This window comes from Antechinus flavipes, chromosome 3, assembly GCF_016432865.1.
Source record: "Antechinus flavipes isolate AdamAnt ecotype Samford, QLD, Australia chromosome 3, AdamAnt_v2, whole genome shotgun sequence".
NCBI classification, from domain to species: Eukaryota; Metazoa; Chordata; class Mammalia; order Dasyuromorphia; family Dasyuridae; genus Antechinus; species Antechinus flavipes.
The window spans coordinates 520,211,804-520,231,625 of record NC_067400.1 but is presented as its reverse complement, the minus strand read 5'-3'; the positions used below and the strand labels follow the sequence as shown (position 1 = coordinate 520,231,625).

Genomic DNA, 19,822 nt, shown 5'->3' with positions numbered 1-19,822 from the left:
ATAACTTATTTAAATATCAAGAGCATATTTCATAAGGGTTTGAAATGGGAACAGTCAGCTTTTGTAAACTATATTCTCTAATGGAACAAATTTTTACAGTTACAATAAATTGAAAGATGAAAAGAATGCAAGATTCCACTGTACCTATAGCTTGGTTGATTGAATCGGAGCATTCGATTCAGCAGAGCAAACACTTAAAAGATCTAACTGCCATGAACATATCAACATCACACAAAATTCTTGAAAGATGTAACTACAGAGATAATTTTGTTCAATGACCTTCTGGTTATTTTTATTGAGCAAGGCATAAAACAGAGAGATGGATACCTTTCATAGATCCTAGAGGTAGCTAGGTGGTACAATAAATAAAGTGCTAGACCTGGAATCAGGACAACTTGAGTTCTAATGTGACCTCAGACATTTACTAGCTGTGTGACCCTGGGCAAGAAACTTAGCCTCTGTCTGTAAAAGTTTTCCTTATCTGTAAAATGAGAGAAATAATGATATGCTAATCTCCTAGGACTGTTGTAAGGATCAAATGTGATAATATTGTAAAGTGCTTTGGCACAGTGCTCAGCACATAGCAGGTGCTATATGCATGCTAGTTATTATTTTTTATTATTATTACTTGCCACTATTGGAAAGGATGTTTAGTGTGGGTTGCAAAAGAAAGAGAGATTCTTTAAAACTGGTGAAATTTTCAAGAAGCTCTTGTGTTTGAGTGATGCTGTGCTGATTGCATCAAGCCCCAGAATGTAGTAGAATAAGATCCATAATCCGGAAAGGTTTTGTCTAACTGTCCCCACAGGAAAAAGCAAGTGAATGAACAATATCTATTATCCAGATTAGAATAAGCATTTGGACGAATGATCCATAGAACTAGTTCATCCTTCAGTATCTTGGGCAAACACTGCAAATGACAATATACTCAACCCAGAATTGAAGAGGAGGAGGAGGAGAGTGGGTTGGGTTACCTTTGTGAAATAGAACAGTTTTAAAGACCCCAAGATTTCCCTGAAACAAAGGCCCATCTTCAGATGATAGTAAATGATTGTGAATCAAAGGAGACCAGTCCTTTAATTTGACAATTAAAATTAAGTGTCACCCAAAAGGCAATTGAAAGGTACATGCTGCATGTGAGCTTGCTGTAATATGCTACAAATGAATTGGGTAAAACTTGCTTAAAGGATATCTTCAGAGAGATCTAACACTAAAAAGAAAATGAACTTGTCATGTCCTGAGAGCAAGGACTGACTCTTAGATGACCAGGGTGTTCTGTTAGTTTCATGTAACATCAAAATACCTAAAGAAAAGCTGCTAGAATGTGGGGTGAACCTCTTTTGTAGAATTTGTGGGAGGACATTAACATGAATCACAAAGGATAGGTAGGTTGTGACAATTTTTTTTGAGAGAGTACCTACATTGAGGCTATCACAGACCCACAGAAGCATGTTCTGGGGATGAACGCACATAACAAGGCAAATAACATAAGATCAATACAAAAGATTAGCAGAAACCTGTGACAATAGTGTCAGTAGTGTTAACATTCAAAATGAGCCAAGGTTCAAGAAATGCTAAAGACATTGAAAAGGGCTTTGAAAAAGTCAAATAACTTTGAAAGACTTAAGAAATTTGATCAATGAAATGGACAACCATGATTCTAGAGGAGTGATTACAATGACCTGCCCATTCACTGACAGAGAAGTGATGTGTTAAAGGGGAAAAATGAAACATATCTTTTTAGACACTTTGTGTCCACAGACTTGTAAAGATAGAATTAAAATGGCTGATGGAGAATGGAAGCCCAGGTTAAGTCAGAAGATAGTAAGAGAAATCAAGCTTCCTTCAACCAGTTCAAGTCATCAGGCCTAGAGGGATGATATCCCAGAGCACTGAAAGAACTGGGAGAAGTGAGTGGAGACCTATTTTTGACAATCTCTGAAAAATCATGGAGAATATGAGAGGACTGGAGAAGACATATAGACACAGAGAAGGGCAACACTTGTCCCTATTTTCACAAATAGGAAGAAAGTAGATTTATTTCATTTGTGGTCAATAAACTTGACTTATTATTGGCAGAATTTCATAATATATTATTAAAAGGAAGATCTACAAGCATTTTGAAAATAAAGTGGTGATCCCATGATCCAGTATGAATTAATAAAAAAAAATCCTGCCAGATTTATCACATTTTGGTTTCTAGATTGGTAGGTGAGGAGAATGCTATTCAACTCAATTCTATAAGCAGTTAAAGGCCTTACTAGGTGCTGAGTATATAAACTTAGGAAACAGTGGCTGCCCTCAAGGAGCTTACATTCTGCTGGGGATTGGGTAGGGATGATGGTGGTACATAATACAAGTATAAAGGTAAATAAATACATATGGGTACAGAGTTATTTCAAGGGGGAGAATACTAACAACTTGAGGATCAGGAAAGGCCTCATATAGAAGTTAGTACCTATGCCAAGTTTGGAAGGAAACCAAGGATCCTGGAAGTAAAAGCAAGGAGGGAGAACATTCAAACAAGGGGGGGCGATTTATGTAAAAGTGAAATAGGGAATAATCATGGTCTAATTATGGTCTATCTGAATTTCATCAAGACATTTGATAAACTCTTTCCTTACATAATAGGGAAATATGGGCAAGGTTGAGTGGATTGAAAAATGATTAAATGAATGACCAGATTGATAGCCTAAGGGTTTATAAATCGATGTTGACCCAGAGGAAGGTTGCTCATGGTGGATCTCAAAGGACAGGATCTGTCCTTGGATTGGTTCTAACTAACATTTTTTTTGTTAGTAACTTGCATGAAGGTCAAATAATATACTTGTCAAATTTGAGTATGACAGAGAAAGGGGATAGGAAAGGAAAAAGATAAATTTGATAAATTAAAGCATCTGCAGGGAGGGAGATCAGAATGGGGAAGGGAACAGAGATATGAGAATAAGCTGAAAGAACCAGAGAGAAGCCTTAATGGAATACTGCCTGTCTTCAGACAGTGGAATAAGGTGAAGCTTCTTCTGTGTTGTTAGCCAAGACAGAAGCTGCAGGACAACAGATTTTGTTTGAGTATTAGAGAAAGCTCTGTAACAATGAGACCTTTCTAAAAGTGAAATGGGATGCTAAGGGAGATAGGAAATGCCCCTGAAGGATTATACACAGAGGATCCACTGCTATCTGTGGGCATAGTGTAGTGGGGTTCCTTCTTGGGGACAGATGGGCTAGTGGCCTTCTCATTTGACTCAGAGATTCTGTGATTCTATATTCTATGATGGAAGGTCTCACTCAGCAGAAGTGAGAGGGACCACAAAATGCATAAAACTTGCATGGCTGTCTCAAGCAGATCATGCCATAGAGTCAGGACCGACTCAGAGGCCTAGTTAGCTAAATGCAGTGTGCCTCCTGGCTCTGATGTTTATGTTCTGGGGTTCCTTTTAGCTTTAAGAGTCTCTACCTATATATCTATATCTAAAAATCTATATCTAAAAAAAGGTCCTTGTCAGTCCTGACATTCTGTTTTAAGGGCGTACATTGAGCTACCTCTCCTCTCACATTCTAGGGTCCTACCCTAGCAATGTCAATGACAAATAAAGTCTCAAGGGTAAAAATGGTGAAAAAGTCCCTGTTGAGCACGTGTTCGATAACAGCTCCACACCGTCCTCTAGTGGTAGCCCCATGTACTGCAACTCCTGCTTCAGACCCTCCCTCTCAGGCCACTTCCTAGCGGAGGCAGCCTCTTATTCCAGAGCTAGAGACCCTAAACCTAAGCTCCACCTGGCTTAAGTAAAGACCTCCCACTCGTGAGTCACCTCCTCCAAGAAGTCTGTTCTGACCATCCCCACCCACCCTCACTAAGCCAAACAGTGGATTATTCTCTAACTGGTCAGGATGTCAGGAGAGCTTGTGGGAAGCCAGAGTCTGCGTGAGGGTGAATACCAGAAAGAAAGGTGAATTGTGCTGTTCCATGGAAAGACCGGCCTCTGAGGCTAGACTAGCACACAGGGACTCAGCATTAGGACCACCATTTCCTCATTGCAGAAGGGAATGTTGTAGCCTGATCTTAGCGACAGAGACCTAACTCTCTCTAAAATTCAAGCAATGACCAAAGAACACCAAGGGGAGAAAGGCAGGGTGAGCAAGTGTATGGTATAATAGCAGCATCCCACCCTGGGGAGGATGGGTATCACAGGAGACCGTGGCTCTGCTACCAATTCATTGTCTGAATTTTGATCATTAAATTGATAACTCCCACTTTTATGGTGCTGTAAGTTGGTAAACTCTGTGAAGGTATTAATATGACATCATTAGTATTAGTATGAATAATTTTACAGGTTCAGTTTATAGTGCTGAGGTATTAGTATGGCAATTTTAGTAAATGGCTTGCTTAAGGTCATATAGAATTGTGGACTCAATCTCAGGTAAACTGGCTCCAAATTCAATGAAATCCTGGCTTCCACTATATCATAAGCTTTTCTAAAATACCTCTATAAAATGAGGGATTTGGATGAGGTGACTTCTGAAGATTCTTTCCATCTCTGGTTTGTCCCAATCTTACCCCCTACCACAAGAAAGAGAATCAAGCCTTAAACTCTCTGATCCAGACAAATATCTGAAGTTGTGTTCAGTTCTGGAGCCACACTTTAGGGTTCTCTCAAAACTAGAACATATCCAAAGGAAGGTGATCAGGACAGGAAGGAACAGGATGTGATGTCACAGGAGGATTGAATGGGATTCTCGAATTAATAGACCTCAGGCTGGACTTCAATTCTTGGCAACACTGATTAATGAAATGGTGAGTAGCATGATGAGCTGTTTTACTTAGAATAGATCATAACAAGCTAATCTCCTTTCTTTTCTTGACTAGACAACTCAACTGGTCGATAGATCAGAGGTCAGCTGTAGACATAGGGTATCTAGATTTTAGCAATGCAAATGAAAAATCTTTCATTGCATTCTTATAGAAAAGATGGACAGACATGAATCAAGTGATGATACAATAATTGGGCTTGCAACTAGTTGAATGGGCAGACACAAAGAGAGAGATCAAGCGTCCAGTGTCAGCTTAGCGTGGATTGACTGCTATAGATCTGTGGCTGGCCCTGTCTTACATTAATTATATCAATGACTTGGATATAATCTTAGGTGGCTTGTTTATCAAAACTGAGATGATACCAAAAGGGAAGGAGAGATAACACACTGAATATCAGCGGTCAGGGTCCAATATCTAGACGTGCTAGAATAGGGTAACAATAAAACAGAATAGGAATAAAAGTAAAGTTGTCCATTTGGGTTCAAAACCCCAGATTCTCAAGTATATGATGGAAGAGGCATAAACATTTGGCTCATTTAAAAAAGATCTAAGGAAGCCAGAAGTCACTAAATTAATAATACTAAGCATTTATGTGGTGCTTAAAGCTTAAAGCTTATGTGGTGCTAAAGGCTTGCAAACTACTTTACATAGGTTACCTTTTTTGATCCTCTCAACAACCCTATGAAGGTTTCTATTATTATTCCCATTTTATCAAGGATGAAGCTGAGGCTGGAAAAAGGTTAAGTAACTTGCTTGATATCATACAGCTAAGTTTCTCAAGTAAAATTTGAAGATCTTCTTGACTCAATACTTAACTGTACTGTACCACCTCATTGCTTAAATTGTTCATACTCTTTGACCCAGGGATCTCACTACTGTGAGCAAGGATATTGAAAACAACACTAAAGAATGGTCAGACAATCTGAAGTGACGAATCTCCATCCTAGCAAACTGACAGAGCGACCCTCATTGCTCCCAGTAGAGAAACAGTGATGGAGAGACTGGAGAGACCACCAGATGTGGTAGATTTGTAGGAGGTTTGGCTTTGTCTAACTTATGCTTTGTTATGAGGGGAGGGGTTTGGTTAATGGGAGGAGCATATCAGGAAAAGACTGTGATGTAAAAACAAAAGACACCCAAAAACAAATTTTTTAGAATCTTGGGTTTTTAGGAAACTGAAAGCTCCAGATGAACGGACAGAGTGCTCCAAGAGCCAAGAAAGGTAAGGCAGCAGAAGTATTGAGAAAGACATAGCATGTGGGACTAGAAAAGTTAGTCACTGAGTTCTGTTTCATCAAGCCACAGCTGGAAATTGGCAATCAGTTCTGATGTGATGCTTGGAGATCTTACCATATGAGGATTGGCTCAAAAAAGTAGGGATATTTTGCCTGGAAAAGAGAAGATTTCGGGGTGACATGATAGCAGTCTTCTTATATTTAAAGGACCACCACAAAGAAGAGGGATTGGACCTGTTAGTTTAAACCCAAAAGCAGAATTAAGCTCAAAGGGCAGAAGTTGAAAAGAGGGAAAGTTTAGGTTTGACATGAGAAAAAAACCTTCCGGAAAATTAACTCCACCTAAAAGTGGCCGAGGAGGGGGAGAGGGAGGGCATGGTTAGTGGACTGTCCCTTCACTGGAGATCGTCAAAGAAAGGGCAGGCATCCCTTTTGGGTATTTATAGAAGGGATTCATGTTTAAGAAAAGGTTGGTATAGTAGTCTGTGAGACTACTTCTAACTCTGGGATTCTGTAACATTTTATATTCTAAGATCTCTCCCAAAAATGTCATTCTGTTCTAAAGTCCCTTCCAGCTCTAATATTCTATGTTCTGAGATCTCTTCTTGCTGACATTCTTTGTTATAAGATCCCTCCCAGCTCTGACAGTCTAAGTCTTAAGTCTCTTCTGATACTAACATTCTGTGTTCTAAGGTCCTTTCCAGGGCTGACATTTTGCGACTTAAGGTCTCTCCTAGTTCTAACATTCTGTGTTCTAAAGCCCCTTCCAGTTTATTCTGTGTTCTAAGGTCCCTTCCACTTCTGATCCTCTATATTCTGAGGTCCCTTCCAGTTCTGTCACTCTTTGTTTTAAGGTCCCTCTAGCACTGACATTTTATGTTCTGAGGTCTTCACTTGTGATATAATGTGTTCTAATGTGTCATAATGTGTCCGTGCCATGTTCTGAAGTTCCTTCTAGAACTGGATGATCTGGGACAACCACATAGGTAGGCTTTGGCTTACCTTTGCAGGTGTGACAGCAGGAGTCAGGCACTGGGACAGGTGTGGGGCAGCTGGTTTCAGGACAAGTCATGAGGCCACAGTAGATTTGGCCTTCCTGGAAAGAGAACAGGGAGTAAGTTCAGTGATTAAGTCTATTGCTCTTGGGGACTAGACACAGAACGTCAAAGCTGCAATAGACCTGAGACCATAGACCACAGAATATTCTACCATGCTGGAAAGGGCCTTAAAACAGAGAATAGAGAATATTAGCGTTGAAAAGAGTCCAAGAAATCCTCTAGATTGTTGAGATGTAAGTGTCAAAGAGTGAAATTTAAGGTCACAAAAAGCCAAGGTCAAGTTCTACTCTGATGTTTTTTCACTGTCTGGTTAAGGAAGTTACAACCTTTCTTTCTGTCTTAAAAAAAATTCAGTAGTATCTTATTGTTCTAATTACCTGTAAAGACTGTTTTTAACATTTATTTTTGTAAGATTTTGAATTCTAAATTTTTTTTCTCCTTCCTTTCCTTACCTCCCCCTTCTCCAAGACAGCAAACAATCTGATGTAACAACCTTTCTGATGCTTAGTTTCCTTGTCCAGGTCATACTGTGAGATGTGACACTTTCCTACCTTATAGGATAGACGAGACTCAAATTAATAACAAGTAGTATTTATGTCATACTTTAAGGTTTGAAAAATAAATACAACCCATCTTCATAACAACCCTGGAAAGAAAAATCCTGATGAGGAAAGTCCTTTTATTTCTATCCTCAACACTTAGCAAAGTATTTGGCACAGAGTCAGTGTTAATTAATTTAATTTAATCTGAGAAAAGTGAAGTGAGTTGGTCTGAATCACACATCTAATAAATTTCTGAGTCTTATTTGTCTTGTTTGTAAGCATTTCTTTGTTGTCTCCATCTTTAGATTGTAAGCTCCTTAAGGGCAAGGACTGTCCAAGGTTTAGCATAATGCCTGGTACACAGTAGGTGCTTAATTTATTAACTGATTATTATTAGTTATTATTAGTCAATTGACTGACTCAGGATTCAAATGTGGAGCTTCCTGATTCCAAGCCCAATATGTTATCCACATCACCATCTAGCTATCTCATATGTCCTCATCATCTATCACCTGTCCAATGAGATCATGGATAGAAAGGACTACATGGGTCACTTATCATGAAGGTGGTTTTTGAGATTTACAGAAAAAATTTTAGTTCTGTTTGGATTCAGTGAACTCCATGAAAGGAGCTGGGATGCATGTCAAGAATTTGGAAATTTGGGTTCTTGTTTCTTTTACCTGGAAAAGCCATTTCCTTCCTAGGGACCTTGGGTTCCTGGTTAGTTAAAGCAGGAGATTGGACTTAATGACCTCTATGGTCCCCATAAGCTCCAGTGACCTGATATTTTTATTAGTTAATAAGGAATTTTGACCCTGAGCCTAGGAGTTAGAGTAATGACTCCTATTTCAACAGTATTTTAAGACTTAGGAAACTCTGGCTTCCCACAACTCTGGGGGTAGGAGGTTTGTTTATTATTATAAGCCCCATTTGCAGATGAGAAAGTTCAGGTTCATAGAAGTTTTGTGATTTGCTCACGTAGTCACAGAGCTAGTAAATGTCAAGCAGGATTCAAACCCCTGTGTCTTGACTGCAGGTCCAACACGTATTTCACTATACTATGCTACCTCAAGAATAAGCTTCCCTTATCTGGAAAATCAGAGTTATTTGCATTCATATGGTACAATACAGCCTTGCATTATAGTCTTTGGTTCTCACAAAAGATAAGAGTATACAGATTTTGATTCCTATTCTATGAAGGAGGAACCAAGACTCACAGCTCAAAGCCAGTCTCTTCTTTGTCTTACAACAGGCTGTCTTTCAACTGTGTAAAAGTTTAGCTCCTCATTCCCACAGCACACCACATAAATGAGCTATCAGAGTATGATTCCATTCCTCTATTATGTACTTGCTACTGATCATTTTACTAACCCTCTGCCTTTACTTGAGGAAAAAAAAGATCTGCAATTCTATGTTCTAAGAGCCCAGCCAACTCTGACATTGTTTCTAAGCCCAACATCCTGTGTTCTAAGGGCCCTCCTGGCTCCAACATCCTGTATTCTAAGGTCCCTCCAGGCTCTGACATCCTGTGTTCTAAGGGCCCTCCCGGCTCTGACATCCTGTGTTCTAAGGGCCCTCCCGGCTCTGACATCCTGTGTTCTAAGGGCCCTCCCGGCTCTGACATCCTCTGTTCTAAGGGCCCTCCTGGCTCTGACATCTTGTGTTCTAAGGGCCCTCCCTGCTCTGAGATTCCGTGTTCTAAAGGCCCTCCCGGCTCTGACATCTTGTGTTCTAAGGTCCCTCCCGGTTCTGACACTCTGTATTCTAAGGGCCCTCCCGGCTCTGACCTCCTGTGTTCTAAGGGCCTTCCCGGCTCTGACATCCTGTGTTCTAAGGGCCCTCCCAGCTCTGACATCCTGTGTTCTAAGGGCCCTCCCGGCTCTGACATCCTGGGTTCTAAGGGCCCTCCCGGCTCTGACCTCCTGTGTTCTAAGGGCCCCTCCTGGCTCTAACATCCTGTGTTCTAAGGCCTTCCCAGCTCTGACATCCTGTGTTCTAAGGGCCCTCCCGGCTCTTACATTCTGTGTTCTATATTCTAAGGTCCCTTCTAAGTCTGTAATTTTCTATTCTAAGGTTTCTTCAAGCTGACATTTTATGTTCCACATCTTAAGGTCCCTTCCAGCTCTGATATTCTATGGTCTAAATAAAAAAAAATTACCAAGTGCCCCCATCCAAATTTGTGGTTTCTTCTCATCCAAGGGGCAGCTTACAGGTGTGAAATTATGGTGTGTGCGGGCATGGGCTGTGTGTATACAGAGTGATCTATTTCACCCGTCTGGGACGTGCTGAGGAGGGCAGAACCAGGGAATATTTGGATTGGTAAAGTTTCCGAGGCCAGGAGAGGCCGTGCTCAGCAGTTTTCACCTCTCTCTTTTCCCAGGGCGTTGGAATGGCTCTTTAAGCAAAGCCACCACAGTCTCCTCACCCAGCCGCCTTCTTGGCACCCACAGACCCTCCAGATCTGGGGGGGCTCAGCACAACGGCAGGCTGTGTGCGCGCCAGTGGGCCGCCTGTTCTGGAAGGGCACAACTGTGGCACGGCGCGGCCCTCGGGCTCCAGGGGAGTCAAGGGGGCTGAAAGTAGGTCACTTCTTGAGGCTGTCCCTGCTCCCGGCTCAGTGGGCACTCTGGGACGCCTTGCGAGAGAAGACAGTGAAAGGATCTGGATGGGAATCGGAATAGCTGCGTGCCTTCTCTCCCCACTCCAACCCAGGAAACAGCTAAGCCAAAGAGAAGGGCCAACAGAGCTGAAGTAGAGAAAGCCTTGGACTGTGGATTATACCATCTGGGAGACTCAGTGTCTACCTTGTCACTGACTTTCTGTGTGCCTTCATGTTTACAGGAATATTTACTAGAGGATACAAGGAAGAAAAGAAGGAAGGAAGGAGGGAAGCAGGAAGAAAGGAAGGGAGGGAGGGAGAAGAGAAGAAAGAAAAAAGAAAGAAAAAAGGGAAGGAAGGAAAGAAGGCAGGAAAGAAAGAAGAGGGAGGGAAGAAAATATTTATTAAGTGCCTATCATGTACTAGGTATTATGCTAAACCTATCTCAGTTAATCCCTATTATACCACTGGGATATTATTATTTCCCTCATTTTACATTTGAGGAAATTGAAGTGACAGCAGTTAAGTAACTTGTTTAGGGTCACACAGCTAATAAATTTTGAATGTGGATTTGAATTCGGAGCTTGCTGACAGCTAGCCACGGTTCCACCCAAATGTATCTAAGAGGAGGCCAGGTAGAAATGACAGCTGTCATCAAGTACATGGAGTGCTACTTACTGTTTATGTGGCCAGGGAAGTCACTTCACCTCAGGGGGCCATAATTACTCAACTGGAAAAATGACCGGCCCGGACCAGAGGGACTCAAAGGTCCCTTTCAGCTCCGGGTCTATGATGCTTTGAATAACCACTGAGAAATCACCTGCTGGATGCGCCAGGCTCTGCACTGGGTGCTAGCACAGCACAGATCTCGAGGTCCGAAGCACTAGGTGTGAGTCCTGCCTTAGACTCTTGCTGAGTTACTACAGGAAGAGATTCCACCTCTCAGAGGCTCAGCTGCAGGTCAGCTACCTCATTCAGGGAATGTGGGAGTCAGCATCAGGGATGTGGACTTGAACCTCACCCACATCTGTGTGTGTGTGTGTGTGTGCATCATGGTCCGACATAGAGGTCCCTAACCCAAAATATAAACATTTGTTTTTTTAAAATAGTTTGATAATTTCAATGATTGGCTTCCTTCATCATCCATGAAAACATTCTTCTGAGAAAGGATCCATAGATTTCTTCAGATTGACAAAGGGGCCCAGGACACCAAAAAAGTTAAGGACTTTGTGCAGAAAATGTTGTGCTGAGGAATGGAGAATCGCAGTTCCAGCAGTTTCTAGACATATAAGATCTTGAATAAGTTGCTGTATTCTGTACCTCAGTTTCCTCATCTGTAAATCTCAGATATTAATACTTGCAATACTAATACTACTTCTTATTGTTGTTTTAAAGATAAAGCTTCCAGTACCTTTGAGTACTATAAAAATGAGTTGGTATTATTAGAACAGATGAAACAAAGTAGGGATCCTCTGTCTGAAGAAGAGAAGAGTAGAAGGAAGAGACTGAGTTATTGTTGAGGTATCAGATATGTCAGCACCCAGAAACATACCTGGTACCTCAGTTCTGTGGCCTTCAGAGACAATGGGAGTCATTTTGATGATGAAGATTGACCACTGTTCTCAATCTCCTGAGATCGGCTTTAAATTATAGCATAAGGTCCCCTGAGTAGACAGAAGGTAGAACTTCTTACTCTCTCAGTTTGGTGTACTATGTTTGGGTGTCCTGGCCCCATTAGTAGTTTAGGAAGGCCTATGGACCTATTCTCGGAATTGGGGTTTTAGATAAATGAAGGAAAGGCTAAATTTCAGTTAGAGGAGAGTACAAGTTAAAATGTCTTTCCTCCCAGCTTCATCCAAGTTCATGATTCTCCTTAAATATTTCTCTAGATACCCTCACACTAGAGACTGGAAGCTCCTTGCAGAAAGAAACTTTTTATTTTTGTCTTCGAATCTCCAGCACTGAGCATGGGTCCTAGCATATAAAGGTGCTTAGTAAATGCATGTTATCTGAACTATTGATTGGAATGATTGAACAAGGTAGCATCCTCTTCCTCAGAGGCTTTTGTTAAGAATGGGAAAGGGGACTGGGGATGGGCAGAGAATCCCACTGGTTTGGAACTGAATTATGGTTAGAGAGATGTTTGAGGAAAATCCATAGCCAGTCCATAGACTCTAAACTTCCTTTTGGTCTTCAAAAGTAAGGGTTATTTGGGCAAGAAAAGACTCCTGACTTCCCTACAGCTCTCTGGGGCTCACTGAGAGATGGGTCTCTGTCAGTTGGTCAGACAGTCAGTCACATAATTTTATTAAGCATTTACCATGTGGCCGTGCTCTGGGATAAGCACTAGAGACACATACAAAGAAAGGCTAAAACAGGATCTCTTCCCTCAAGGAGCTCATATTTTAATGGAGGAGACAGCATGCAAATAATTGTACATACAAAGGAAATGGAAAGTGATTTTAGAAGGTAGGGGTGGGGTTGGGGAATTGGGAAAGTCCTCCTAGGCTCTGAGAGAAGCTAAGGAAGCCATAGCCAGAGGTGGGGACAGAGGGCTTTCCAGGCACGAGGCAGAGTAGCGCTAAGTCATGCAATGGGTAATGGACTATTGTGTTCAAGGAGCAGCAAGAAGACCAAGGGAGCTGGATCAGGAGAGTGCATGAAGAGAAATAAAGTATAAAATGGCATAATAGATAGTGGATGGGTCCTGGAGTCAGGAAGACCTGAGATTACCCCAGATATTTACTGACTGACTGAGTGATCCTGGGCAAGTCACAACATTATTTGCCTCAGTTTTTTTATCTGTAAAACGAGCTAGAGAAGAAAATGGCAAGCCAACCTAGGATCCCTACCAAGAAAATACCCAGTGGGGTCTCAAAGAGTTAGACAAGACTGGAAAACAATGGAACAACAAAGAGAACAGTGTCTGTTCTCTGCTCAGAGAAGGTGCCCTTTAAGGACAGAGGCCACACGTCCACTTCAGCCTGTGGGATCCCCGAAGATAAGGGCAGTGTCTCCATGACTACTTGGTGACTGATTGCTTGGCTGACATTTTGGGGTTCACTTTAAGGTACCTCCTTGCTGCTCAGCTAAGGTAATAGATGCCTCCATGCCCATGGAAGGGTTAGAAGCAGAATCCAGACCATCTGCAGAGAAACAAGCTGGGCTGGGCCCTGGGCAGAAAGGTTCTCTCCCATCCCTTGGTTCTGGGCTCTCAGCTCAGCAGGCCTGCGAATGGCTATTTCTGTGCGTGCTACAGGGACGGGAAGGAAACGTTGAGCACTGATGCATGGGAGGAGGCAGACTCCAAAGGGCTTGGCTGGCAAGGGAAGAAGGGGCGGGCGGGCAGCGGAGGATGAAGGGCTTGCTGGGGCCAGCTAAACAATGGAGAATAATAATGATGACGATGATCATAGCTGACATTTCTACAGTGCTTCAATGTTTCCCAAGTATGTTTCATCTCTCGGCTCTTTTTGATCCTCACTCCAGCCCTGCTGAGGTGGGTAACGTCACTATTATCACTCCTGTTTCACTGACAAAAGAAATAGAGGGACAGGGCAGTGACGTGACTTGCTCAGGATCACACAGCCAGTCAATCAGCATGGTCGGGCTTCAAGCCTGGCACATAAACATGTCAGAAGTGGGAGCAACCTTTTCATTTTCCAGATAGGAAGGCTCCTAGCAGTCAAGTGATGGGTTCAACGTCATTGAGCAGTGGGAAACAAAGCTGGGGCTCCTACTCAAGCTTCAGGGCTCCTACTCTGGGACCCAAACCTGGTCACAATGAGCCTAATAATTGTGAAGCTAACAACAGCTAGCATTTGTGCAGCACCGACTATGTGCTTTATAAATATTATTTCGTTTTATCCTTACAAACAACTCTGGAGGTAGGTGCTATCATTATTCTCATTTTACAGGTGAAAAAACTGAGGCTAACTGACATGCCCATGGGGATAAATAACTTGGGTAGCTCAGTGACTCAAAGGATAGAGTGCAGGTCCTAGAGTCAGGAGGACCCAAGTTCAAATCCAGGCTCAGATACTTACTAGCTCTGTGACCCTGGCCAAGTCACTTAACCCTGTTTTGCCTCAGTTTTCTCATCTATAAAATGAGCTGGAGAAAGAAATGGCCAACCACTCTTGTTTTTGCTAAGAAAACCCCAAATGGGGTCACAAGGACTCAGATATGACTAAAAGCACCTGAAGCAAGGAACTGAGGCTGGATTTGAATTCAGGACTTACTGATGGCGGATCTAGTGATCTATCTATTGAGCCACCTAGTCACCTTGGCTATCATCAAAGCCTATTACTGGGCCTCTCAGTGCATGGTCTTGATACCAGTGTTGCACAGCCTGGAGGATGTCTCTGCTGTCCATGCTCCTACCGAGAACTCGTACAAGAGGGGTGAGCATGTGGGAGCAGAGAATGGGGAGAGAAAACCAAAACATTCCCGCTTCCAGAGCACTTGACAGTACACAATTATCTTCTTTTGTCATCTCTGTTGGATAAGTGGTATCATGATCATTATCTCCTTTTTGTAACTGAGGAAAATAAGATCTAGAGAGATGACAGTGATTTGGTTTCAGTCACACAGCTTCCAGATGTCAAACCCATGTCTGGGGTTTTCTTCCATATGCCATACTTTGGAGGCAGAGCCAAGGCGGTGGAGAGAAGCCAGATTGTTGCCTGAGCTTCCCCAGATTCCCTTAAAAATAACAATAAGCCAGTCCCCTAAAAGGATTCTGGAGTGACAGGACTTTTAAAAAGACGGAGGTAAGGAATTTTCTAGCGTAAGAAAACTTAGGAAGACTTCAGGAATGGTCTGGCTCACTTGGGTAAAAGTATGGCCCCATGTAGGTTGTGTCTGGGTGAGCTGGCAGGAGGCCCCACAGAGCAGAGCAGCAACCAAAGGCTCTTGGGCAAAGAGAAGGTAAATTGTGCGCCCCCAAACCTTGGCACAACAGGTGTACTAGGGCAGGCCGTCCCAGTGCAGTGGGCAAGCCAAGACCCCTGGAGACCTTGCTGCAGAAAGTCAGTAACCCATCTCCATTATACAACAAAAGAAACTTGGGACAGTGCTCCCAGAGCAGAGCTCAACTTTAAAAGTCACAAAATAGGCTAAAAAATGAGCAAAAAGAGCCCTGACCATAGAAAGCTACTATGGCAAAAGAAAAGATGGAAACAAACCCAGAAGAGGGCAATAATGTTAAAATGCCTATATGCAAAGCCTCAAAGGGAATATGGATTGGTCTCAATCCCAAAAGGTCTTGGAAGAGCTCAAAAAGGACTTAACAATCAAATAAGAGAGATAGAAGAAACATTGCGAAAGGAAATGAAAGGTATGCAAGAGGGAGTCAAGACTTTGGAAAAGGAAAAAAAATTGAAGAAAACAATTCCTTAAAAAATACAATTGGTCAAGTGGGGAAAAATCCATTAAAGAAAATATAGAATTGCCTAAATGGAAAAGGAGGTACAAAAGAAGAAAACAATTCCTTAAAAATTAGAATTAGGCAAGTGGAAGCTACTGACTCTACAAGCTATCAAGGATCAGTTAAGCAGAATCAAGAGAATAAAAAAAATAGAAAAAAAGGGAAGGAGTAGTTAGAGGCAAAACACTGGTGGAGAAAGACAGGGTGAAATGAGACAGAAAAGTATAAATAGGGAAAAATGTGAGGAGGGAAATATAGTTAGTAATGACAACTATGAATGTAAATGGATGAACTCTCCATAAAATGGAATAGCAAAGGGAATTAAAAACCAGAATCCTACAATATGCTATTTACAGGAAACACATTTAAAGCAGAGAGATACCCATAGTATAAAGGCAAAAGGCTGGAGCAGCATATATTATGCATCAGATGAAGTAAAAAACAAAAACAAAAACAGGCGAAGCAATCCTGATCTCAGGCAAAGCAAAAGTAAAACCATATCTAACTAAAAGAGGTAAAGATGGAAACTACATCTTGCTAAAAAGTACCATAGACAGTAAAGTAATATCAATACCAAACATATTTGCACCAAGTGGCAAAGCATCCAAATTCTTAGAGAAATTAAATGAATTCCAGGAAGAAATGTACTTGTGAGGGTCCTCAACCACCCTTTCCCAGAATTAGATAAGTCTTTTTTTTTTTTATAATAACTTTTTATTGACAGAATCCATGCCAGGGTAATTTTTTTTTTACAACATTATCCCTTGCACTCGCTTATGTTCCAATTTTTCCCCTCCCTCTCTCCACCCCCTCCTCTAGATGGCAAGCAGTCCTATATATGTTAAATATGTTGCAGTATATCCTAGATATAATATATGTGTGCAGAACCGAACAGTTCTCTTATTGCACAGGGAGAATTGGATTCAGAAGGTAAAAATAACCCGGGAAGAAAAAGAACTAGATAAATCTAAATACACACACACACACACACTCCCCACAAAAAAAGAAGCTAAAAAGTTAATAGAATTTTAGAAACGTTAGGCGTGATATACGTCTGGAGAAAATTGAACAAGGATAGGAAGGAATATACTTTTCCTTAAAAGAACATGGCACCCACACAAAAATTGATCGTGTATTAGGTCATAAAAACCTCACAATCAAATGCAGAAAGACAGAGTTAATAGATGCATTCTTCTCAGATCATGATGCAATAAAAATTATGTACCATGAGAGGTCATAAAAAGATAAGAATAAAATTGAATTAGAAACCAAATAATTTTGTTATAAAGAATGAATGGGTTAAGTAACAAATCATAGAAATAATAATTTCCTCAAAGAAAATGATAATAATGAGACAATATATCAACATTTAGGCATGCAGCCAAAGAAGTACTTTGAGGAAATTTCCTATCTCTAAATGCATACATTAATAAAATACAGAAAGAAGAGATCAATTAATTGGGCATGCAACTAAAAAAGCTAGAAAAAGAATAAATTAAAAATGCCCAATTAAATACCAAGTTAGAAATTCTGAAAATCAAAGGTTAACAAAAACAAAAGTAAGAAAATTATTGAATAAATTTAAGAGCTGGTTTTGTAGAAAAAAAACAATAAAAAAGATAAACCTTTGATTAATTTGATTTTCTTAAAAAGGAAGAAAAAAACAACAAATTACCAGTACCCAAAATGAAAAGGATGAATTCATCACCAATGAAGAGGAAATTAAAGCAATAATTAAGAGCTATTTTGTCCATGTGCATGCCAATAAATCTGACAATCTAATCAAAATGGATGGATATTTACAAAAACATAAATTGCCCAGACTGATAGAAGAGGAAATAAAATACTTAAATAATACTGTTTTAGAAAAAGAAATTGAACAAGCCATCAATGAACTCCTTAAGAAAAAATTTCCAGGGCCAAACAGGTTTACAAATGAATTCTACCAAACATTTTAGGAACACTTAATTTCAATACTATATAAACCATTTGGAAAAATTGATGAAGAAGGCATCCTATATTGGTGAAGAAAGCATTCATTTTATGACACAGATATGATCTAAATCAGGAAGATCCAAAAAGAGAAATAAAATTAGAGGCCATTTTTCCTGATGAATATTGATGCAAAAATTTTAAATAAGATATAAGAAAAGAGATGACAGCAATTTATCATGAGGATAATACACAATGATCAAGTGGGATTTATACCAGGAATGTAGGAATAGTTCCATATTAGTAAAACTATCAATAAAATTGATTACATTAATAACAAAACTACAAGAAACCATATGATTATCTCAATAGATGAAGAAGAAACTTTTGACAAAATTCAACACCCATTCCTATTTTTAATAGGACTATTAACAATAGAGACCATAGAAATAAGTGGAGTTTTCCTTAAAATGATAAGTAGTATCTACCTAAAACCATTGGTAAGCATTATATGTAATGGGGATAAGCTAGAAACTTTCCTAATAAGATCAGGACTGAAACAAGGATGCAATTTATCACCATTGTTATTCAATACTGTGCTAGAAATATTAGATTTAGCAATTAGAGAAGAAAAAGACATGGAAGGAATGAGAATGGGCAGAGAGGAAACCAAATATCATTCTTTTCAGATGATATGATGGTATACTTAAAAAATGCTAGAGAATCAACTAAAAAAACTGCTTGAAACAATGAACAATATTAGCAAAGTTGCAGAATATAAAATAAACCCAGATAAATCATTAGCATTTCCATCTATTATCAACAAAATACAGCAGTAAGAGATAAAGAGATTCCATTTAAGATAACTGTAGACAATATAAAATATTTGGGAGTCTACCTATCAAGACAAACCCAAGAATTATATGAATGCAATTACAAAATGCTTTTTAGAGAAATAAAATAATTTCAAAAAAGGGGGCCTAGCCATATTAAATCTAAAACTATATTTAAAAGTACCAATGATCAAAACTATTTGGTACTGAGTAAGAAATAGAATAGTGGATCTGTGGGATAGATTAGGTACATAAGACTCAGTAGTAAATGACTATAGTAATCTACTTTTTTTGGGGAAAAAAAAACAGACTCCAGTTTCTGGGATAATAATTCAGTATTTGATTAAAAAAAACACAACTGCTGAGAAAATTGAAAAATAGTATGGCAGAAACTAGGCATAGACCCAACTCACACCATATATCAAGAAAAGTTCAAATGGATACATGCTTTAGACATAAAAAAATCATATAATAAGCAAATCAGGAGAGAAAGGAATGATTTTCATGTCAGATCTATGGAGAAGGAAAGAATTTATTACCAAATAAGAGACAGAGAATGTTATGAAATGCTAAATGGGTAATTTTGATTACAGTAAATTGAAAAGATTTTGCACAAACAAAACCAGTGCAACCAAGATTAGAAGAAAGGTAGAAAGTTAGGAAACAATTTTAGTCAGTGCTTCTGATAAAGGTCTCATTTCTCAAAAAGAGAAGTCATATTTATAAGAATACAAGTTATTTTCCAATTGATAAATCATAAAAGGAAATGAACAGGTAGTTTTCAGATGAAGAAATTAAAGCCATCTATAGTCATATGAAAAAATGCTAGAGAAATACAAATTACAACAATCTCTGTGCATCTCTGTCTTTGTTTTTGTGTCTCTGTTTCTCTTTATCAATCTCTCTCTTTTTGTCTCTGTCTCTGTCATCTCTTTCTCTTTCAGCATCAGGGTTAATTGATTTGTCCAAGGTCACACAGCTAGTAAAAACAATTATGAGGTACCACCTTACATCTATAAGATTGGCTAATATGACAGAAAAGGAAAATGATAAATGTTGGAAGGGATGTGGGAAAACTGGGACACTAATTCTTATTGGTAGAGTTGTGAATGGATCCAACCATTCTGGAAAGAAATGTGGAACTATGCCCAAAGAGCTATAAAACTGTACATATCCTTTGGTTCACCAATACCATTACTAGGACTATATTCCAAAACAATCATAAAAAAGGAAAAGGACTCATTGTACATAAATATTTATAGTAGCTGTTTTGTGGTGGTAAAGAACTGGAAATCAAGAGGATGTCCATCAACTGTGGAATGGTTGAACAAATTGTGGTATATGAATATAGTGGAATACTATTGTTCTATATAAAATGTTGAGCA

At 39.9% G+C, this 19,822-nt stretch overlaps 1 protein-coding gene across 2 annotated transcripts in view; it reads right to left on the bottom strand.

The window, feature by feature from the left end:
- CHRDL2 (chordin like 2) overlaps nucleotides 1–19,822 on the bottom strand; it is an 83,731-nt gene that overhangs the window by 25,506 nt on the left and 38,403 nt on the right. For both annotated transcript variants that reach the window (XM_051987114.1, XM_051987115.1), the window contains exon 5: nucleotides 7,048–7,141. In XM_051987114.1, the coding sequence (XP_051843074.1) occupies nucleotides 7,048–7,141 (94 nt within the window). The remainder of the gene's footprint in view (nucleotides 1–7,047; nucleotides 7,142–19,822) is intronic.